Below are 24919 nucleotides of genomic sequence, written 5' to 3'. Positions count from 1 at the left end.
AAGGAGAACTTTCCGCACGGCGCCCGCTGATTGGTTCGGCTCCATCCACTGGGTGTGGCGCATGCAGATAATGGTCTCTGCGCTTTGACATAGCAGTGGGGGGACAAGTTCCACTAAACTAACCCATATACCCCCTAAAAGTTATCAATCCGGGGTCGTTCAGTGTTCAGCAAACCTGCTGATTTTTTATAACTGTCTCCCATAACGTGATAATGATACATAAGTGGGATACAGACTAGTGGATGACAAATCCCACAACTCCTGCTGCAAAGCACTGAATGCACCCTGAGCATGTATTAGTTATTACTTTAATAGACTGAATTAATCCAGCCTATAGTTAAATCGTTTTTACATCCTCTACATTGTGACGATGCCAGGATCATCCTGATTATAGCCTCAGTGATATAATATACCCATGAATGAGTGCTCTTAATTTAATTCACGGGGTCAGGGAATGCTTCAGAAGACGATTTCACCATTCCATTTCCCATTTGTTTGCAGATGCTTGTTTGTGGTGCCAGGACTGGGGATGGGGTTTAATCTCAGGGTCACTGACAGCACGGTTAACCCACTATCTGACTCCTCTGCCCCGGCATACCAGCGTCACACACACACAAACCCACGCAGTGCAGACTGACAGTGATGCATGTGGTCAGGCTAAGTTGGGGTAATGTTTAGGGCATGACTGTAACGAGACTGTAAATGTCTTACCTTTTCATCACCTCGCAGGAATTGCGCAATTGAGTTTACGGGGCTGATTAACCTTGTGAATGACGTGTGATAAACAGGCGTGTTATTTTCAGAACATACTTATATTAGGTGTCAAAATAAAAACAATTAGGCCTGGACCGATTACTCAGGAACATGATTCACTTTTGGTATGCATACAGCCTACACACAGGCAGGTATTTCACACACCATTGTTTGCCTCTGGCCTGAAACTATTTCAATGCTTTGTTGATTTTTAGAAAATACTTATAATGAAAATCCTCCTCCAAGGCTCATTTTATAAGTTGACCAGAGATTAGGTGGCTGGATGGGCTTTAACTCAATAAGGGCACCGGACAAAGCCTCATAAACTTACACTAGGAATTCTCACAGACCCTGTGTGTTCCTAATAAGGATATATGGGAGCTGGATCACCAAAAGGCACAGGAAGCAAGCTTTTAAAGTGCCTCACTTCTACAGATGTACAGAGGAAGTGACCACACAGACATGCAAACACACACACACACACACACACACACACACACACACACACACACACACACACACACACACACACACACACAGCTAGGTGTAGGTAGGTGATCAGGTGATCAGAGAACTGGCTTTTCCGCTCAGCATTATCCTGCTTTGGATTGACGCTAAACACACACACACACACACACACACACACACACACACACACACACACACACACACACACACATAGACCCAGGGCACCACCATCCCTTTAAGAGTTCCTTTGGATGACGTCCATATAAGGAGATATTGGAGAGAGTCACATGGGGGGAAGAATGCGCTGCTTCGGTCATGTGACCACTCTGAGGAAATGAATGAATCTCCCTTTTTAAGGCCATGTATGTAAGGATGTGTTTGTCTGTCACCGCTCACATTTTCTTCTGTATTCTTTATCCGATTTGTTTCAATCACAGTTTTAAATGATTAAATTGATCTTTTAAAAGAATCTTTTAAACTTTGTTCTCTACCCAGACAGAAGTTTCTCAACCTCACGCCTTTCCTTGAGCAATTTCAAAACTAGGCAGCGTGCATGACTCATGCACGCATTACAACACACAAATGTAGGCACTCCCTCCCTGCATTGCTCACTCACACAGTCAGAGAAACTCACAGTCCTGGGTAAGGCCAGCTCTGACTAAGACCGTATATGGAAGAAGCTGGCAGGTAGCTTCTGTCCACTTCTCACTCATCCCCTTCTCACCCCACCCTCTCCCTTTAAACTCCCATTAAGTCTCCATTTCAGCCACTCTCTTATTCTGTATGTGAGCACCATGTATGCTCAGTATGCATACTTTACCTGTTTCAATCGTCACCATGTTTCCAGTCGTTTAATGGTCACATTCCAGCAGAGTTTCATACACAGCATTGAGGGGGCGGGGCTCGTGTATGTGTGGTATGCCTGTGCTACAGTAAAAAAAAACGAGAACGAAAGAAGGTATATGAAACACTAAAATATTAGATTAGAAGAAGCCACCAAATTAAGTCGTTAGTGCTCTTTTAGATATTAGTACAGTTAAAATAAAAATGAGAGACAGCATTTAGTAAATAATAGCACATTTATTACTGTGAAATAACAATGCACTTCATGTGAATAATGTAAGGCATTAGCACGAAGTCTTCTGTCAACCTTTAAGCTTACTGAATTTTTAATTCTAAAATATTATGTCCTATCTTAGAGTCACAGGGACACACAACCTTTCCTTTAGGCCCCTAACAGATGAGATACAGGGCTACAAGATTAGGCGCAATAATGACATGCAGTATTATGCTTGCGTCACCTCTCATTTCTTTATGTTTTGTTTAGGCAAAATCAGAGTTTGTACAATTCTAAGGAACTCGAAAGTCAATACTTTGTATGAAAATCCTTACTCTCCAACATAGTCTGACTCTTAGGCAAGCTTTCTCATACTTTATTTAAGTAGTCTTCAGGAATAGTTCTGGAGGCTTTTTAAAGGACATTCAAAGCTCTTTCTTGTTTCTCTGTTGACAGCTTTTTGTGCTGTTCTCTGTAAAGATGATCCCATACTGCTTCAGTAATGTTGAGGTCCAGCCTCTGGGGAGGCCAATTCATAATGTTTCATTGTGTGTTTTTCTACCCAGGTATGCGTTTACTGTATTTGGATCACTGTCATGCTGGAAAATACACTTGTTGCCAATTAGATGCTTTCCAGATGGTATTGCATGGTGGATCAAAATCTGACAACACTTCTGTGTTCATAATTCCATCAATTCTGACAATATCTCCAACACAACTGGCTGGCTTTTTCTCCCAGTTTCCCTTCCTTAACTATGACTTCTTGACCTTTCCACTGATGGATCAGGTGAAGATCCTGATGCATCTCTCCTGTCAGGAAGCAGCCAGTGTCCAAATAAGAACTTTGAAGAAAGCCTGGAGAACTATTGCTCAAGACCATTTTGAAAATTACAAAAAAGTCCCGCTCCTTGGAAGCAAAATATGTAGAAAGGAGGGGTGGTAACAACTAAAGAAAACTAAAAATGTTTCAGCTAGTACTTAAATCGATTAGTCTGTACTAAAATTTGAAAACATCTTTGTGTTTTTATTTTATTATTGTATTCGTAAGTGTAAAGTCTTCAGTTGTTATTGAAAGTAAGTAGAATATAAATATCCTTTGATGGCTTTAATTCCAACAGTAAATACAATATATTGATGCCCTGAGTAACAGTAGAACATTTTCCAAGAGTTTGTACCACACATGACAGACATGCAGTTTATATCTGTTTCTGATGCTGAGATGTTATCTTTCAAAAAAAAGAAAGAAATATGCACACATTATACATTTACTGCCTTACTTTTTTTTTTTATTAACAAAACACAAATATTTGAACTTTACAATGCATTAATAAACTGTAAAAACCAGTGTCAGAACAGATTGGATCCTCCATATGCACATCAAGCAGTCCAGCTCTTCCCCATGTCTACGAGCTCCATGCCTTCACAGTAGGACCGTGGTCGTGAAACCCTGACCTGGTTTCATAGAGAAACATTGCATCATTCACACTGTGAAACCACGCAGACATCCGTATCTTAGCGAAACTCTCATGGAAACCGCATGTACAGTCACACACTCACTGTGGGTGTCCTGTGAGAAGCCAGTTGCTGCAGAAGTGGAAATGGAGTCCAGTGAATGGGTTCCACTGGCCAGCTACACACAGAAAGGTCACTGGCCTTACCCGAGTCCAGCACACCATCCCCCATACTCATCTCACTCCCCCTCCATCCATACTGGGAACTACAGGGTACAAAGGGATTATTTACATTATTTAAAACTTCAAGGTCAAATTAGTAGATATTTTAAGCAACAGTTAGGGAAGTGAGTGGTGAAATCTTTGAATGAGTGGGTTTGTAGAGAGATTACTTATTTCAACTAGACTCATGTCAACATGTCTTCAAGTGTATTTTCCATTTATGTCCTAATTATTATGTTTTGTTAAGTCCTGCAGTTAATTATGGATAGTTCATTTCATTTCATTCCCTATATAGTTCAACTTATCCCAAACTGTATGAAGTGAGTTTAGTTTGGATGATTTTGGAGGCCCAGTCCACCGATGCCCTAACATCCTACTTCTTGGAGAAGCCTCTGCTGCACATGATACATTCATTAGAGTTAGCTGCTGTGGAAACTGGCAATTAAAAGCACCTCACACACATTTAGAGCTCACGCTTATGCTTCACAGAGTTTAATTAGAAGCTGCATTTCAACATTAACTCTTCAGGAACTGACTAGAAATTTGGACTCTATGCTTATGAATCAAAATCTGGCATTTTATTGAAACTACCATGTATTAGTGAGATGCAGAGGTGGTGAACAGAAGGCATTTGCGGCTTCTGCTAAAGTGCCCAAAACTGCACGCTCTCTAATGGCAACTTCAGACTGGCTCCAAAAGCGAGTCAATGTCCACAGACTCCCATCCATGTTAAAATGGCCAGCTTTACATTCTTAAAAAAACAACAACAACAACAACAACATGTCCACTACAAAAATAGATTGTCCCCTCTCCAAAACATCTATACGGTGGGTGATTTATTAGTTTCAATTTCTTCTTATTATTTTAATAATTGATTTATCAGGTTACTAGGGTCTGATATTCCCCAGCTGACCTGGATATATGCTGTTGATGCCATTCTGGAGCATTTGAAGAGTGACAGGGACATGAATAACTTGAGCCGATTATATAATATTTTATTACAGTGTATTTCTTACTAGGCAGCTCATTCTCTTGACAAAGCTTTCTTTAAAGCTATAACACATTTTGAGGTAAGATTGAAAGAAAGGCAGATATGAAATGTAAAAGTGAAGTCAGAGGTCAAATGTTACATGATATTTGGATGCAAGCTATGATGTGAGGTATCAACATGGTATCTAGAATCCAAATATAGCATTCCTTATATCCCATATGCTGTCAATACACAAAAAATGTCAGCAAGAAACAGTTTTAGCTTTAAAACATGCAAATATTCCAAGGCGACCACAGTGACCATCACTGATAACTGAACCAAGTTTGTTTTTAAGCTTCAAGAGTGGCATTGGTGAGAACAGAGAAGCTTTTCACTGAAAACTGTCCCACATTTTGGAACACACAACTCACTATCAGACAATGAACTGTGTGTGTGTGTGTGTGTGTGTGTACGCGCGCTTGTGCGTGTGTGTGCTGTATATACCTGTGGGGGTAGATTGTATTGATTCGTGTTCCATGGCTGGGGCAGGTGGAAGCCAGTGACAGCGTGTCGTCGTGGTAACAGCAGGGGCGGTCAAGCGCTCGCAGATGCAGCAACTCATCGGAGCGTGTGAAGGCAGGATTGTCCAATGAGTCTGCTGATCCCGCCCACGAGCGCAACCAGAAGCGACCTGACAGCTCATCAAAGTGGTTGAATCTGCGATAGCTGCGCAAACAAAATCGTGAGAGGTCACAGGGTACAATGCTTGTTGTTGTTGTTGCTTCTCTTTGTAATCTGGCTTTGCCTTTTTTTAAACAATTGTGTGCCAGCTTTAACTGTTTCACATGAACAAAATTTGAAGAATGAAAAAAAAAAAAAAAAAAAAAAAATTATATATATATATATATATATATATATATATATATATATATATATATATATATATATATATATATATATATATATATATATATATATATATATATATATATATATATATATATATATATATAGTGGATGGGAGACAGCCCTCTTACAATGTGGGGTCATAACTTGAACCTTATCTCTGTGGCATTCATAGAGGCTCTTATTTTATCCCTAAAAAGAGTTTCTTCTTAAAAGCTCTTCACAAAGCTGCTCAGTTTCACTGAAGAACAAAGAACTCCTAAGACAACAGAAAGGTCGGAGATGACCCCGCTCATACAGATGATGTCATGTTTCATGAATGAACTGATGTGTCACAGTGACACATGACTGCTCCTTGCCAGTGAATAACTTTTCATTTACCAGAAATAGATCAACAGGTAACAAGAAAGATTAACAGATTTGTTTAAAAAAAATTGCAGATCAAGAACAATAACAAATTATACCACTTGTTCACCATTTAATAGGCACAGGTGATTTTTTTTCCAGTTATTTTAAAAGAGTAAGTTCTACTTATAAACACCTTTAAAACCCAGCCATTGCCCTGAAACCAGTAGTTGTTGGCAGTTTTGTAATGAACTCTAGTTTACAACCAGGGCTGTTCAGCATATCTGATGTATTTTTTTATTGTAGGATTTTTACCTTACAATATAAAGTGCCTTAAGGCAACTGTTGTTGTGATTTGGTGCTATATAACTAAATAAATATTATCTGGAGTCATCATGAACTCAAAAAAAAAAAAAAAAAAAAAAAAAAATGCATTTAGCAGTGTTTTAGTGTAGTCATAAAAGGTAAATCCTCCCCATTATTTGTATAAAAATCCTCTGGAGTAACTTATTTTAGGCTAATTTTAAAATATTTTCCTGTGCTAAATAAAATGCTTTGCAAAGTTTCTCTAAACTCAGACAGTTATGAGCTACTTTTAGTCTTGGGATGTTGAAAAAAATGACTCCAAAGAGGCCCCAATTTCCTGGAAAACACACATTTCCTACTCTTAAGTAGACATACTAGACTTAAGGCTTAGCTTCAGGATCTTCCTGTCAGATCTTTGTTTTTGTACATGCCCAATATTCAGTCAAACAAACAGTATCTTGATTAAGATCGATAAGCTTTTGCCTCTTGCAGTCTCAGTTTGTTATTAAGGTTCAAATGAAAAGTGCTTCGACACAAGAATCCTTGTAGGTAGACTTTCACGAGGCTGAATTCAAATCTCTGCACGTCATCATATTAGAACTATCCAAAACTACAAGGTCATTTTTTCCAGACTTCACTTGGAGGAACACCGGTGGTTTAAAAACAAACATTAATATGAAAAGAAATTACACAGAATTGAGATTGCATTTATGCTGGATTTACTAATATTACCATGCATACACCTCTAATATCAGTTGTGTAGGAGGAATTTCCATTCAGGAACATCTTGTCTAATAGGTTTCCTCGTCTCCTGGCCCAGCACCCTAATGAAACATGTCACAGTATGTATGACTGTGTCTGTGTGCTCAGCTGTCAGCATATGTGGAGGTTAGACATTCAGATTCAGCCAGCAGTCTGCAGTTCCACCTTCATCCTTAGTGTGTGCGTTGTCAGCTAGACTGTGCCACCTAGTGGCAATGAGTGTTTACAGTTACTGAAGCGCGTGTGTTTATGTCAGTCTGGTTTTTCTCTCGTGGATCACAACAGAATACTTTCACCTATTGTGACTACTGCGATTTACTGTAAGTCACAAATATGCACGTTTACTATAAATTTTAAGGTTTATGGAAATACTTATCATCCAAGAAATATGTAACCTTTGCAGTGAAAACCACAATGGATCTAAAAGTAAACAAGATGTGACAGAAGAGCAATCTTTCAGTTTTAATTAATATATAATATATTAATTAAAAAATCCACTGTGGTGGTGCAGAAAGGCAAAATCAGAAAAATTGTATAATTAACAAAATATGCATACGCCTGAACTGTAGGTGTATCTTAATAAAAGTCTTTTCCTACCTGCTGCGTGTCTGGTCTACTTTGGCCTGGATCAGAATTGCTCGATAGCGTCGCACTGCCACAAATGCCAAAATGATGATCACTGTCACTATGATGAGTAAGATGGCAAGGCACGCACCAATGAGACGTGCGCGGGTCATCCTTACATCACACCTCTCACCCATGAACCAGAAATCGTCACCTGCAAGGCAGCTAGTGCCCAAATAAAAGTCATTTACACATGTAAACAAAATATTCCTGGATGAACAAAAAGATTTGCTTTTCCTTTTAATGTTCTTACCGGCAAACTGGAAGCTGGTGAGGATGGTGTGTGCAGATGCCGTGATGGTGGCAGTAGTCAAAGTGGCAGACTGAGGAACAGCTGTAGTTGGCAGTGCCAGGCTGGGAAACACACTTATATCCTGCAGAGCACTGCAGTAACCAGTCACAGATGTCGCCCTGCAGACCTGAGGGGAAGGCATGTTTAAAAAGAATGAAAGAAAATAATGAAGGTGGTGCCATTTTTTATTTTCTTATTATAAAGTGATCTCACTGTAATAATATTTGCATCCAAAAAGCAGGCAGGCACTAAAGTTTTTAGTAAACGTGAATATCATGTAGTTATACATTAAGCTAATATATCACAAGGCTGAATTTTCAGTTGTACTTGAGATACTTGAGACTTAATCAACAATTGTTGATTAGGTTCTCCATTAACCAGCTGATAATGTCTCTTATTTGGTCTAAACAGTAATCCGTATATCAAAATTATTGCAAGTATGTGCACTGTATGGACAAAAGGTTACATTTCTTGATCTTTGAGCTCAGGTGTTTTCAGTCCTGTGACCACAGGTGTGGCTCTGCACTCTGAGTTGTGAAAAAAAAGGGTCTTTCTAAAGAGTTAACTGAAATCAAGTGTTAGACTGTAATAGGATGTTTTCATTGCAATAACTCAATTTGTCAAATCTCTTCCCTCCAAGATTTCCACCATTTAAAAGGGATCACCACAGCAGGTAGTTGTAATTCAGTCACCAAAGCAACAGATCACACAAAGTCACAAAGTGGTGAGGTACACAGTGCGTAAAAGTCACCAACACTCTGACTCCAAACCTCCTCTGGCATTAACATCGGCACAAGAAATGCGCATCAAGTGCTTCATGACATGAGTTTCGATGGCTGAGCATCCCCTGAAAATGGAAATGAACCGGCCACATTTTCAGTATCTAAAAGGTTTTACTTTCTCACCTGGAGAAATATAAAAATGTATGTTTTTATATTTTTATAGTTAAGTTTCCCCACTTTTAGAATAATTCTCATCTTAGCTACATGACATCACTCTTGCTTTTCTGGTGAAGATGTCTGTCACATGTTATGCCTCTAACAAGCATGCAGTACAAAAATGAATCACTAAACTTACTGCGTTTCTTACCAAACGACTATTTAAACTGCACTACAGCACTCCTGCATTGTAGAGTTTTTCTGATGCCAAACACTAAAATGGAAACAAATAAAATGGCTCCACGCTATAGTAAAGAAGAAAAAGTTTGTTAGAGCAAGCCAGGTAGAATAATTAGATTTTTCATAATTAGATTTTGAGCTTAACTGAGTCAGGCTAACTGAGTTATGATGTTTACATCAGTTTTCCTGTATCTGGGTTAATTGAATAAAGAAGTTAAAAAAAATTGAACTTTCTCTCAGGTTAATGAAGAAACTCAGGACATCTTGGTGTCAATTTTTGAGATTGATGCCAAACTCAAACACCCTGTCTTCTGCAGAGATGACAGGAAATGAACGGGAAAGATATTAAGAACAATGTGCATGAAAAGACAATCGGACTCTTCCCAAACTGCTCAGCCACCAGGGCTTCAGTCAGCTGTCTGTAGACAGGCACCTGAACATGGGCTTACCTCCGATTGTGATGTTGGTGATCCTGGAAGTCCTGAATGTCTTCTTGTTGCGAACAGCCTGGGCTAGTCCAGTACGCTCCAGCAGTGATGTGGGTTCTGTCATGCTGAGCCACTCCAGAGCTCTGCTGGTTTTGAACTCCAGCAGGCTCTGCACTGCACGGCCACTGGAACAAAAACAGAACTGGAGATTTGCTTTCTGTACCTCTTTTTACGCAACTTTGTGTGACCGATCCCAAAGCATATCCCAATTACAATTTCCACCGTGCTTTCGTTAGATCAAAACAACCAGTCGGGAGATTATCTGAGCCCTGACAAACTGAGGGATAGCTAATAAAATTAAAGTCGGGAAAGCAACATAGAGGTTAGAGACCATTACATAATTTAATGGACACTGACTTTAATTTCCAAAATCCCATTAACTGCATGGGTAAAAAAAAAAAAAGTTAATACTTAGGAAAGGGGAGAAATATGCAGAAGGTTGATGAAGAATTTATTCTGTTTTTTTTCTTCCTTTTTTTCCCCTAATGATGTTTAACTCTGGTGCATTTTTTTGGTGTTTTAATTGTCTTTATTTATGTCTGATAGTTTATATCTTCCCCTAGTGGCAATGATGTATTTAACTTCCCATAACCTGGGATAGGAAACACACACAACTGAGAAATGGACAGTATAAATTGAGAGACAAGGTGGAGCTAATTGAAACCTAGAAAGAGCCTGGAGGTGCCTTTCGTTTTCAGCTCACCTGCTCCAGACTCCCAGCAGCCGGCTGAACCCCGGGGCTTTCTGTAGGTATGGCTTCATCTGAAAGAAACCTTAATTGAGAATTCTGTAAAAACTACTCATCTGAAGTCAAAAATACTTAATTATTTGATTATTTCTGCTTTTTTGTGCCAGTGTGTGTGTGTGTGTTGTTGTACAATCCCTCACCCAGGCAGTAGTGTCGTTCTCCAAATTGACATTTGAAGCCAACATGGGCTCTTCTACAACTATCTGCAGCAGCAGCTCAACTGACTCCACTGGACAGAACAAGTAAATAAACTCATTTCAGGACTTCTGGATATATAATCATGATATTTACCTAAAATTAAAACACTTCAGTGGTGTTTGGAAAGTACCTCTGATGGCAGCAGGCTGATCTGGCACGATGTAGAACTTGGGACTGTTTGTGGAGCTTCGAGCGGGTGTGGAGGTTAAAGCAGAAGAGGGCTCCTGGCTGGGATGTGTGGTTGTCCGCTGTGGAGGTTGCTGTGGTAGTCCAGATGTGGGAGTGTGTGTGGTCGTGCTGCTGGGAGACCACTGCCAGAATTTATCATACTTTTCTACTTGTACTTCTCCATCTCCATGTCCATAATCTAATGTTACAGTAGAAGGGAGAGGAGTTTGTGTAGTAGTAGTAATAATGGTTTGGGATTGGTTACGTGTTGGTGACATATTAGTCGGAAGAGGCGGGTGATTGTGTGTAGGAGGTGATGGCGTGGTTTTGCTGACTGTGTGGCTCGTGGACTGAGACACAGACGAGGTCAAAGTGGGGTGTGAACTATCAGGATACGTACTGTGTGTGTGGAGTGTGTACAAAGCTGTAGAGGACTGTGTGGATGTGGTGGATGATGAAACAGCACCAGCAGTAGAATCTGTGGGCGAGTCATCACGTAGGAGTGTGTGAGCAGGATGCAGAGTGTATGTCACACCAGTGGTTCCTGTGATGGCTGAGTTTTGGGTTACACCTCCCACGGTCAGCGCTGCCCTGGCTGTAGAAGAAGAATCGGTGAACCCTGAAGTCCAGCTGTAAGCCTTGGTAATACCAGGTGGGGAAGGGATAGTGTTTCTAGTCGGGTGCGCATCAGTGATATTTCTGCGTGCACTTTCTACTGCCGTTTGTGTCTCTTTGTCCGTCTGTGTAAATGAAGATGATGTGTAAACAGAGTGTGTGGGGCTCTCTGTGCTTTGAGGGGAGTCTGTTAGACTCCTTGAGGATGATGGGAGCGTCATCTCAGTTTGTTCAAACTTATCAGGCAACTCAGAAGTGACAGTCTGAGCAGCAGCAACAGATACAAATGAGTTAATTTGACTTATGTTTGGATGAACTGGATCAGCCTCCACAGTGCTAACAACATTGTTGAGCTCTGTGAAGTGGGTGTTGAATGAATGAGTGCCGCTGTAAACTTCTGAAGATGATGATGATGCAGTGGGTTCAGTGTGGGTTTGTGCACTGAAGTCATCCCGCAGCGTTTTGCTGGAGGATTTTAAAGGGTCAGAAGTGACAGCAAAGGTCAGGTGAGAATTATGTCTGTCTGTGCTTCTCTGGCTCCTCCAGGAATGAGGCCGTTCATCTCCAGATGTCCCACTAACACCCACACCATGTGCGGTTATGCCTGTATGACCTGTCCTGGAGGAAGATAGCTCAGCTGGAGCAGAAGTACGGAGAGGAACGCTGGCGCTGGACACTCTTTGATCCATTTGTGTGGCAACATCTTTGCCTGTGTTTTTAGATGTCTGAATGGATGTATCTTGTATAGCTTTGCCAAGCATAAGAGCTGAACTACTGGCTGTTTCATCTGTCAATGCCATCAGAGTTTCAAGGTTTTTTTCAGTTGGGTTTGAGGGTGTGCTTGTATTGAGGCCTGCACTGAGTCCATGCTGAAAATATGGGCGTGTTGTATTTCTGGCAGCCATGGGACCATCGGTGAGGTGAGCAGCTCCAGATGTTTCCGCTCCATTGTTTGGTTTTTCCTCAGGAAGAGGGAGAGTTTCCCTATCACTTCTCCCAGCGACAGGGAGTCCCTGCTGGGGTGAGGTGGGGTTCAGCAGTCCCTGATCCAGAGAGGAGGCACTAGACACAGACAGAGGTGCAAAACTCCTCTCCAGACCATCATAGGTGTGATCTCTGCCCTCCTTCATGCCTCTCGCCACTTCTTGATCAACAGGAGGACTATTTGTAAAGCTGGTTCCTGTTGGAAACCATTGAGTGGGGTCTCGGCCTGGATGTTGGGTTGAGTGGTCCTCCGAGGAATTCCTCTCATCTTCCTGGACTGGAAAACCAGGAACAAACACAATAACAGAGAGAGACAGGGTGAGAAGAGACAGAGTGGAAACCAAAAACAACATAACATTGCTCTGTGTAACACCACAGAGGGAGATAAGATCTTTCCAACTGAGATTCCCAGCTCACAGCACAGTTGGAACAACACATTTTCACAGCATGTTAAGCTATACACTGCTCAACCTGACTCCTACTGTAAATCAAGAATATATTTCATGTATCCACTGAGAACATCAGGAGGCAGAAACAGCTCTAAAAATACCAGAAATAAATGTCATTATGATTCTCGTGATGGGACCGAGCAGTGGCCGGTTATTGTAGGAATGTTTTCTCACCATAATAAGCCAGCTGAACTGCATTTAAAGAACGTCCTGCTCCTGTCCAAGTGAGGGCGGCTTTGTTCTTGTCACAACCAGACAGCAGAGCCTTGCCCCCGCTGGCCAAGGCTCGATCTTCTTCCTTCCAGACACAGCGCACCGATATGCTTGAACCATTTTCCAACCATACTAACTTTAAGAGTACCTGCCCTCCCAAAGGGATATCTATCACCCAAGTGCAAACTAAAACCTGTGAGGTTTTGTCAGACTGCAGAATCATGGGGTCGAGACTGCTGCTGTTAGTAAACAGTCCAGGCAAAGTGAGATTGATGTGACCAGCAGGCTTTTGGTCCAAGCTGACATTTCCACCACAGTGATGATATAAAGAGGCCAGCGCTTTATCTGAGAAGAGAAAGAGAAAAACCTTGCTAGACTTGTGCAGTTCAAATTGGATTTGTGGGAATAAGCTGAGGGAAGTACAACCAAAAGGATAATTTAAACAGAGAATTTCAGACCTTACAGAACATCTTATTTCCATTGACTAACCCCAATAATATTTGAGGTCGATCCGAGACCAAAACGCTATTCCATACCGACAGTGTGCATATCACTTTGATTTAGCCTAATTTAAAGACAAAAAAATAGCAAATGGCACAATAACATCTAACGTGTCAGCGGCGGGCGGACGTTCTTACCTGTTGTGACGATAAAAAGCAACAGACAGGCGTGGAGCTGCATTTCCAATGGTGAGACATTTCAGTGTCGGACACCCTTTTAATCCAAAACACATGCAGGTTTTTTACACTGACAACATGTACATGTTACGAGGAGGACGAGCAAACTGCGCAAATGATTAATGAGCTCCAGTTTTTCCTGTGGACTGTCCCTGAGAGAGAGAGAGAGAGAGAGAGAGAGAGAGAGAGAGAGAGAGAAGGCAGAGAGGCGTCAGAAACTTTCCTCCTCCATCATTTCCTTGTAACGGAAACCGCTGCGCTGTCAGGGGCACAGCGCCGCACACTCACCTAAATTAGACACACGTGTGTGTGAGAGGCAGCCTGTCCTGTACTGCAGAATGGACAAAGGCTTGCGGATGGGAAGGTTTTACGCCGCCGCCTCCAGGCTGTTCCACACGACATTTCAGAGATGAGAGGAAGGAATCCAGTGCGTAAAGTCTACACAGGAAAATTACCGCAGGCGGCATGGAGACATGAGAGGGAGCAGTTCATTAGAGCTTTTATACTTACCACTTACCACTAGGAGTGCTCGAAAGACTAGAAATGAATGCTATGAACACATAAACAAGTTTTACGTCTATAGGTTAAAAAAAAGTTTAGGAAATGCAGAACAAATGAAAATATACCGGGAAAGCGGATGACACCATTTCTCAAACATGTGGGAGAAAATGAACTTTGGAGGTGTCTTTGTAATCAGAACGTGTAAGATCTGTAAGCAATTAAACAAATTAGCTTCCTCCCCTATTTTATAACACCATGACACCCCCGTGGACTGACTTGTTAAGAAACGGTTGCTTTCTACAAGATAGTGACCCGAAACACAGCACCACACTATACAGGAGAAATTTCGAACATGGAAAAACAAACAATCAAAAACAATAACAGTCACACAGTACATAGTTTTGTTTTATTCATATACAACAACAATAATCATGTCAAAGCACTTTAAAGTGTAAGATAAAGAAATACAGTTTTATAGAGAGAATCCCAGTTAGCACGTGATGTCACTGGAGAGAAATAAAAAAAGAAAAAAGAAAATAAGAAACATCTCCTTTAAATCATCAGACCATCTGAATGAAAGTCTGCAAGGCTGTGACTGCTGCCAATAAAGGATTGTTTGATGAAGCAAAATTCAAATTAATATGAAAACACATTTCCAATCTTGGTACTATCATTATCCTTCTTTCATAATTACTCATTTTATAAATGACAGTATACGTTTTCCAGGGAGACCTTAAACAAGCAAATATATATATATCCTGGGAGCTTGAGGGTCCTGCGCAGTATCTTAGCTGTTCGTAGGACTGCGCTCTTCTGGACAGAGAACTCAGATGTTGTTCCTGGGATCTGCTGGAGCTGCTCGCCTAGCTTGGGAGTCACTGCAGCTAGTGTTCCAGTTACCACTGGGACCACTGTTACCTTCACCCTGCACATCTTCTCGAGCTCTTCTCTGAGCCCTTGGTACTTCTCTAACTTCTTGTGTTCCTTATTCCTGATCTTACTTTCATTCGGTATCGCTACATCTATCACTACGGCCGTCTTTTTCTGTTTGTCTACCACTATGTCCGGTTGGTTAGCTACCACCATTTTGTCTGTATCTGGAAATCCCAGAGGATCTTAGCTCGGCCATTCTTGACCACCCTAGGAGGAGTCTCCTATTTTGACCTTGGGACTTCCAGTCCATACTCGGCACAGATGTTTGTGTATACTATGCCAGCTACTTAGTTGTTGCGTTCCATGTATGCATGCGTGATAGACCCCAGCCTCGATTAATCTTGTGCTCAGAGCTTGTTCCTGTGCTGCCATGATTAGTGCCTCTGTGCTGTCTTTCAGTCCAGCTTTGTCCAACCACTGGTAGGACTTCTGGATATCAGCCACCTCCGCTATCTGCCGGTGGTACATACCATGCAGGGGCCTGTCCTTCCATGATGGTTCCTCGCCTTCCTCCTCTTTCTCAGGTTTCTGCTGCCTGAGGTATTCACTGAGCACTCGGTCGGTACGGGCCATCTTCCTGATGTATTCATGGCTGTTCATTGTCTCATCCTGGACTGTGGTGCTGACACTCACCAGTTCCCAGCCTCCTTCCTTCTGCTTAGCATACAGCCTCAGGGTGCTGGACTTGGGGTGAAACCCTCCATGCATGGTCAGGAGCTTTCTTGTCTTTATGTCAGTGGCTTCTATCTCCTCCTTTGGCCAGCTTATTATCCCAGCACGGTACCTGATCACAGGCAGGGTGTAGATATTGATAGCCTGGATCTTGTTCTTACCATTCAACTGACTCCTCAGGACTTGCCTAATTCTCTGCAGGTACTTGGTGGTTGCAGCTTTCCTAGCGGCCTCTTCATGGTTCCCATTTGCCTGTGGGATCCCCAGGTACTTGTAACTGTGCTCTATGTCTGCAATGTTGCGTTCTGGTAATTATATCCCCTCAGTTCTGACTACCTTCCCTCTCTTCATTACCATCCGACTACACTTCTCCAGTCCAAACGACATTCCAGTGTCATTGCTGTATATCCTGGTGGTGTGGATCAGTGAGTCGATGTCTTGTTCATTCTTGGCATACAGCTTGATGTCATCCATGTACAGGAGGTGGCTATGGCTACCATTCTGTAGTTGGTAGCCATAGCCAGTCTTATTGATGATCTCACTGAGGGGCTTAAGGCGTAGAGCAGCAGTAGGGACAGAGCATCTCCTTGGTAGATACTGCACTTGATGGTGACTTGTGCTATGGGCTTGAAGTTAGCCTCTAATGTTGTACGCCACATCCCCACTGAGTTCCTGATGAAGGCTCTTAGGGTCCTGTTGATCTTGTATAGGTCGAGGCATTCCAGGATCCAGGTGTGGGGCATTGAGTCATAGGCCTTCTCCAATCCCTTTCTGTGCCCCACTCATGTATTGACCCATGTGCCTGTTCATCTTAGTCGCTATGATGCCTGACAGGAGCTTCCATGTGGTACTGAGGCAGGTTATTGGATGGGACCGGTCCCTTCTGGGGGTCCTTGAGGATCAGGACTGTCCGCCCTTTGGTTAGCCATTCTGGGTGTCTCTCGTCAAGTAGCAGCTGGTTCATTTTTGCTGCCAGACGCTCATGGAGTGCAGTCAGCTTCTTCAGCCAGTAGGTGTGTATCATGTCAGGGCCTGGTGCTGTCCAACTCTTCATACTGGAGACCCTTTCTTGGATGTCTCCCACTGTGATGGTTACTGGACCCTGTTCAGGGAGGTTACTGTGGTCTGCTCTTAGATCCATTAGCCACTGAGCATACTTACAGTAAACAAGTAGGCATTACGCAGTATACTACTGCAGAAATAACTGAATTAACTGTTAGAGATATCTTTTACTATTCAAAATATAGTTTATATAAAACATGCTTTTAACACATAGTGGTTTGCTATTGCCACACCTCTTCTTTTAATAGGTGCATGCTAACAACTGCATTAGGAAAGATTTATATTTTTCCTGCTCTTATTGTAGTTATCAGTATTGGACTATTTTATTTCCTCGTTTAAAATTCTCCATGGGGGAAACTATTTCTCTTTGGGATAATTTAAGCTCCTTCTATGCTGAGAGAATGCTTGGAACCTTACATGTACTGTGTAATAAAGAAATTTATGTTACTGGGACCCAAGCAGACCCTTACAAACTCATGGATGCAGAAAGTATAAAACCGGCTTAACATTTTAATGACAAACCTCTTTTACAACATTCATTAAGCCCCAGTGAGGATGAATCATTATCCAAGCCTGAAATGAAAACCGAAACCTTAAAAATAAAAACAGGTATTCCACTTGCATTTCAGTGTTGTGCCACACTTCAGCGTTGTTCTTGTTCTTCTTGTTCTTGTGTCTGAAAAAACATGTTATTCTCACAGTCAAAATTTCTACTAACTTCTACTAAGTCAGACACTTTTAATGGTGTACAGACACTGTTGATCTTTTACCAACAATTTGTGCTGCATATTTGTTGCTTTTTGAGCACCATGAGGAGTGCGCACATGTTCCTACCGGTTCCTACCTAACACTCTGATTATCTGCGACAATTACTAATAATTCTTTGTGTAAAACAATGTAAAATTTCTCCTCCCTATTCACCAACATCAGCACAGCGCTTATGTTACACACTGAAGGACGACAGGGTTCATTCAGGTGCACATGAAGGTTTATTGCGCTGAAACACAGTAAAACAGTTCAGTGTTACTGGCGGCTTCCATTGTAATAACTGGCCTGCGTTACTTTTGTGAAGGATTATTTTGCCAGTTACCCGTTTGGCTGAGCCGCCACTGCCACCTACTGGCGAAACTAAATATCGCCCTAACATCACGTCAGGTGGGAGCAAATGAGCTTTTCGCTCTGTTATGATGCAAACTATTGTCACAACAAATAGCAAAAAAGATGATGGGGGGGGGGGGGGCACGAACACATAAGGAACACATCTGAGACTTGTTCTTAATGCTCAAAATACTCAGGGTGCCACACTTAGATTAAATATAAATCATATAAATTAAAAAAGGAACCTAATGCTAAATTAATTCAGTGGTGTGCTGTTTTCACTTTTAAATTGTGCTATATTCATGTTAAATAAAACAACTTTGCCGACCCAGTTGCTTATTTACTTGGCTTATATTCATGTCCTAGAGGTCTTTCACTCAATCTGTTGGACCTGGGAATGTCTATGGGTTCTAGACTTGAGACAGTCATTGATGACAAAGGAATTTCATTCAACTATTAAAACCAATATTTATTTTTTTTATAATTATGTTAGGTTAACTTATGATCCTCTGAAATTGGAACACCTTATAAAAAAATGTCTGTTGTGACAAATTGCAGTCTCCAAAGAGTTCTGTTGAGCAGTAGCCAATCAGGTGATGTAACATTGTAGGAGATGTTCAGTACCTAAATTATCTCATTAGCCTTAATAAAGAGCTTTCAATAAGTGATGCCCTATTAATGCCTTTAGTTTATTTTGTTCAGCTTTATACACTTTTTTGTCTTCTTCTGGCTGCTACCGTCATTGATCGCCACAGAGAGTAATCTGTCTCCATTTCACCCTATCACTTGCATCCACAGTAAAAGACAACCCAGAGCTGAAAAATAAAGCATGAATGAACATGGAGGTACCAAAAACTGCAGCTTATTTAAGATGCAGGCTTCAAGGTGGACAGATTAATCACTTTTACGAGTGTGCAGTTTATATTTTTATACAGTTTCATTGTTTGTTTGGAAGAGGAAAATGCAAAGCAGAAAAATTATCATGTCACACCTGAAGTTCAAATATGTAATTACACAAAAGATCCAAAAAGAAGTTTGCCTTTAATGCTCTGCACTACTAATGCACTTAATAGTGGTAACACATCACCTAGAAGTCAGAAGTTTAAAATCGATGCACAGTCTATGGTTTTGATAAGATAGTCGCTTGTTAACACTCCCTACACAGCTTCTAATTATTGCCAATTAAAATGGAAACCACTGTTTGATGGTGCATGGAACAAACTGATCCCTACTAAAATGATGTGATGCAGGCTTTGCAGCTTTGTTTACTGCGGTGCTGTGTGCCATTAAACAAAACTGCAGGGTTGACTGGGTTAGACTTTGTATGTGTGCTTGATGATGGAAAAGGAAGGTACAACATATGGAGTCTTCTTGACAACCCGTGCGTAGGATCATGTGGACTCCAGAGTCAGTAAAAACAGGACCGCTCATGTTTCCTACTTTCTTCAAGTCTTCAAAAGCCTTCTGCATCTGACTTAAAGCAGAAACACACACTGAGCCATTATCCAAATAAAACTCATACATCATCAGCACATGTGACATGCATCTACAGAAAGTGAAATCAAAAATATTTAATTAATTCCATTTTTTAGAAAGCTTATTAGAGCTTAGTTATAGCTTGGCTGTATGTGTATTTTTTGCTGCTCTCTTGCCACAAGAGGTCGCCACAAGACAGCACTGATTTGCAGAAGTGTGTGTGATGTGTAATGAAAGAACCTCTGATGCTTTTGTAGTGAGGGTAGCTCATACACATGCTGTCACTGTGTTTCACGAGTATTTATTTTTCACTCAAGAGATCAGCATCAGTTTGATTTTGTGACCACAAACTTCATGCGAAGTTCGCAACATAGGTAAAAATAATGAATAAAGCACACAAAAAATAAAATTGGATGGTTGTTACATTTATAACTTGTAATTTAAACAAAACAACTGTTTATATGGTGAACATCATTAAATTGTGCAGGATCTGCATGAAATTCAGCCACTTTAATATGAGATGATATAATCTAGAAAGAGTGGTTAGTAGCCTGGACTTGCAAAATTCACAAGATCACAAAAGATTTCAAACCATAGGAAAATCACTCGGGTTATAAGAGGCAGAAAAAGAAAAAAAAGTATTGCTATTTATATTAGTTTAACATGTCAAGGACAAAAATATAAATAAAAATCTGTATCAAGCCTTGTAGTCAGTTATTATGTTAACCAGACTAGACTTTGTTTAATGACTCGAAAAAATATCTTTTAAAACCTATTTTTAAAAAAATCACGGAAAGGATTTCCATGTTAATAAATGGCTTTCTAGGATTAAATATTTTTGTTGGACTAAAATAATTTTGAATGGGTTGGATCAACTCAATTAAATATAGTTGGACTTAACTGCAAAAAACTAGGGTTATTCATCATTAAATAATTAAGTTGGTCCAACTCAAGTACATTAAGTTGTATTAACAGAATTGCATAATGCTAAAATAAAGCAATGTAATCATGCTGGAATTCTATAAACTCTACAAAAGAAACCAAACTCCAAGAAATCCAAACACAGAAATGTTTGCACAAATACGTGATTATGCAAAGAGGTCCAACCCAAACAACCAACGTCAGATCTCCACGCATGCACACATGAATGTTCTAACATTTGCACACAACCAGAAATGAAGTCCACCAAAGGAACCAAATTCTAAGAAATCCAAACACAGAAATGTTTGCACACACATGCGATTATGTGCAGAAGTCCACCCAACCAACCTCAGATCTCCACGCATGCACATATGAATGAAAATACATTTGCACACAAACAGAGACAAACTCCACTACGAAAACAAATTCAAAGAAATCCATACCCCCAAATCTGTTTCAAGATGTCGCCACGGGAGAGGCTACCAGTTACAGGAGCTCTGACCAACTTCTATTCTTTTAAATTATTTAATAATAAAAAATAGACAACAACATACGGAGTAAGAAAAGAGCGTGTGGAAAAGGATGTAACTATTGCAGTGTTTACAGTGTATTAGATGGAGGAGTTGTACAGGGAGATGGCCACGGGCAGGAATGATTTCCTGTGTCGTTCAGTGCTGCTTTCTGGTAATCTCAGTCTCTCACTGAACGTGCTCCTGTGATTAGCCAGCACGTCATGGAGTGGGTGGAAGGTATTATCCAACATTGTCTTTATCTTGGACAACATTCGCCTCTCCGGCACCACCTTAAGAGAGTCCAGCTCCATATCCACAACACTACTGGCCTTGCGGATCAGTTTATTGAGTCTGTTGGCATCAGCAACCCTCAACCTGCTGCCCCAGCATGCAAAAGCGTAGAGGATAGCACTGACCACAACAGACTCATAGAAAATCCTGAGCATTGTCCGACAGATGTTGAAGGACCTCAGCCGCCTCAGAAAATACAGACGACTCTGGCCCTTCCTGTAAAGTGCTGTGGTGTTTTTTAACCAGTTCAGGTTATTGTCTATGTATACTCCAAGGTATTTATAGTCCTCCACAAAGTCCACATTGACCCCCTGGATTGAAACAGGGGTCAAGGGTTTCCTGGTCTTCCTAAACTCAACAATCAATTCCTTGGTTTTTGCCACATTGAGCTGCAGATGATTCTGCTTGCACCACGTGACAAAGGAGTCGACCACAGCCCAGTACTCTGACTCATCACCCTTGCTGATGCATCCAACCACCACGGAGTCATCAGAAAACTTCTAAAGATGGCAGGTCTCTGTGCAGTGGCTGAAGTCTGTGGCGTAGAGGGTGAAGGGCTACATATCTCAGACCATGAAGATTCATACCAGGGTGACAAGAGCTAGCTATGTGAACTATGCGGGGAACCATCAACTGGAACTAGGTGGAAGATCAGCAGGGAAGATCAGTGGTACTGGAATACAGAGAGAAGAGTGTCAGTCATGGCGGCGATTGGTCTGGTAAGAGGAGTAATTAAACTGAGAGTGTCTTGCAGGTTTTGCAGGTGGAGGCTGGCGTGAGGGAAAGGCAGTCAAAGTGGTCTGGGTGAGTGTACAGAAGTCTAATTTAACAAATTCTGCACTCAGCTTTGCAGTCTCAGATTTCGTAGCTGTCCTATGTATTTGTTTAATATGCACTTTGAAGCTCATAGATGACTTCAATGACTTCAAGATTACAGGAGCTATAATTAGCTCTATGCACTGACCTCTTTCTCTCTTTTATATATACATGCTTGATTATTTGGCTCGGTGCTGCTGCAGGACCGGGGGTGGTCTGCTTGTCTCCACCCCAGAGCAAAGGGAAACATCTACTGGGTCCGGGGGCAGATTGCCCCTCTGATACCTGGACCTGGGGGTATAGAGTATGTTTGGGGAGTGTGAGTGTGTGTACAGTGTTTATTTCTGTTTGTCTCCATGTTGGGAGAGTGCTGAATAGTTTTATGTGTGCATGATGGTGGGAATGCATGTTTGTGTCTCTGTGTGCCTGTTTGTCTGTGTTATGTGTCAGGTCGCGTCTTAGACTCCACCTCTCTGGAAACATCTCAGGCCCCCCCAAGATGTGGGGGCCAATCTCCCCTCACCACACTCCCTGCCAGTGGCTGATGCCCTCACCCGTCAGTAAAAACGAGTAGATCTTGCTTGCTTTATTGTCTTTTTTTTTTTTGCCTGTCCCATTCGGCACTGTAGCAATTGCAATTATTGTCTGAGGGCCAAGAAAAATGACCAAAAGATTTATTTTCCCAAATGCCCAAGTGGATCATTACAGCTTTGCCATACTGGTCCACTTGATTGATCTTTATAATGTATGTGTGTGTGTGTGTGTGTGTGTGTGTGTGTGTGTGTGTATTTATTTATAACTTTTAAGTTATTACAATCAGACATGACCGGGGGATAGGAAAGGGAAAGACATAGACAAGAGAAGTTCAAGAAAAGGAGAGGGAAAGAAAAACAGGGGGGGAGAGGGACAGTGAGAAAAGACACAAAAAATCTGCTACATCACCTGCTGGAAAAAACAGAAGAAAAACAAGCAAAAAGAGAAAAACACACAAAGGAAACCACAGCAACAACCTAGATAAGTATAAGTTACAGTAAATAATAAATACTGAATGTTACTGAGAAGCACACAACTTCGACAACGCACAATATGCTTTGGGGCAGCAGCCAAGGAAGTGTGAACACCTGTGTGCACACCTGTGTGTGTGAGCATGCTTGTATTCAAAATGTTTCTCCATCTAATAATAGGTGTGGGAAGCCATTGCTCTGCCCCCCAGGACATGAAGCAGGCATGGAGGACACAGACATCTAGAGGCCCATGAGGACTACTGGAGGGGCAGCCATGCAACACTCTGCAGCATGGCGCTGCGGCAACATGCCAGCCACGCCAGAATGGACCGCCCCTGGGCCCAGAGGCCCGAGGTCCTAGGCTGGGTGCTCCCGCCGGCTGCTTGGCGGGGCCTGGCACCCGTGGCTCTGTCAGGCCCTGCCAAGCAGCCTCAGGGGAGTCAGCCAGTACACATCCGAGCACCCAGCCTCAGATCATGAGTGGAAGATCTACTTGATTTTTAAACTGTGATCTGAATGGTAAATTTTACTGTTAGAAGCAGCTTTGTTGGATTTGTGTTTAACTTGGTAAATAAAACAAACAAAGAAACATGGAAACCCAGGGGCCATCTGGGGAACTGGGAGAGTACTATTGCCATTGGCCCAACGCACATCTACCTCTGCATGTCATGACTACTCTATTACTTTGCAAGCTTCTATCGATAGTATCAGCTTTGACTGGAGGCTTTAGCTGAACTAAAAGCTACTTTGCTGCTGTTTTGAATGACACTTCCTTCTCATCAATGTGCCTCACCAGCAGTGTTGTTGAGCTATATATGCTTCTTCAAATTGTAACTTGGAGACAATTATTGTCAGTCACTATAATATAGATATATTTTATAGTAAAAAAATAATGCCGCTGAGATGCAGATACACACACACTCACACAACATGGATTCCCTTATAAGAAGGCTTATCTGAAAATTAGTTACAGTAAAACAGCAACAGTACACGTATCTTTTATTTATTTATTTTTAGTTTGTGGCAATGATTGTTTAAAATTTTTAAGAGTAATAAAAAATCAAAAACATTATCAAAGCCTTTGCTTGACTTGCAAATGAATTAAGCTATTTTACGCTGTAAAAAAAAAGGTAGTGGGTTCATAGTGTAATATTTTACAGTTTGAGATTGGGAAGAGACACAAATTTCTCAGGGGGTGCATCAGCTCTTTGTGAGTAAGGGAGCAGCCACAAGAAGCTACTAGGTGTAAAAACGTATTCTGAGTACTTCTTGTAAGAAATTACCACCAAAACTGGTCGTTACTCACCACGTTATAATTTTGAGGGTATATAACTTCATTCATACTAATTTTAAAATCACCAGATGCTGAATTTAAAAATAATTTCCCCAGAAATTCCTACTTTTTAAAATCCGTATATCCAGACAAACGCACTTGTGTTTGACCTGCCCACACTGTGACATGAAGTATAATAGTCTTTTGTTTAACAAATATTATAATGCGATATTTTCTTGTTGTGTTAGCACATTTATTTATTTCTTTTTTTTATTTAGCATTACTTTGCTTTTTTATTTGTTTGAGAAGGTAAACAAAATGGTTACATGTATTTGACAAACTAAAATCAAGTATAATCTGAAAAAAATGAAACTATATATGTATATAAAATATAAAAAATAACTGAATGACAACAAATGAAAAGATGATCAAATTAAAAAAAATGGATATGTATGATATATACGAGGAAAATGAAAGAAAAAACCCATCAGTCATGTGACTCTTATGTGATCTACAGATTTATCACAATTGATTATAGAAGAAAGA

General features: G+C 41.1%; 1 protein-coding gene across 1 annotated transcript; it reads right to left on the bottom strand.

Annotated features, from left to right (window-relative positions):
* Positions 1 to 3547: 3547 nt before the first annotated feature.
* si:ch211-14k19.8 (mucin-3A) lies at positions 3548 to 14252 on the bottom strand. The gene is made up of 12 exons (XM_031758966.2): positions 14103 to 14252; positions 13776 to 13966; positions 13099 to 13482; positions 10839 to 12752; positions 10651 to 10739; positions 10466 to 10524; positions 9724 to 9887; positions 8118 to 8283; positions 7838 to 8029; positions 5426 to 5647; positions 3836 to 3995; positions 3548 to 3730 (listed from the first exon to the last, which is right to left on the bottom strand). The coding sequence occupies exons 2-12, from the start codon at positions 13816 to 13818 to the stop codon at positions 3656 to 3658; spliced, it is 3468 nt and encodes a 1155-aa protein (XP_031614826.2). The 5' UTR covers positions 13819 to 13966; positions 14103 to 14252; the 3' UTR covers positions 3548 to 3655.
* Positions 14253 to 24919: the final 10667 nt, after the last annotated feature.

Source organism: Oreochromis aureus, linkage group 6 (genome assembly GCF_013358895.1).
Source record: "Oreochromis aureus strain Israel breed Guangdong linkage group 6, ZZ_aureus, whole genome shotgun sequence".
NCBI lineage: Eukaryota > Metazoa > Chordata > Actinopteri > Cichliformes > Cichlidae > Oreochromis > Oreochromis aureus.
This window is presented reverse-complemented; position numbering and strand designations above follow the sequence as displayed.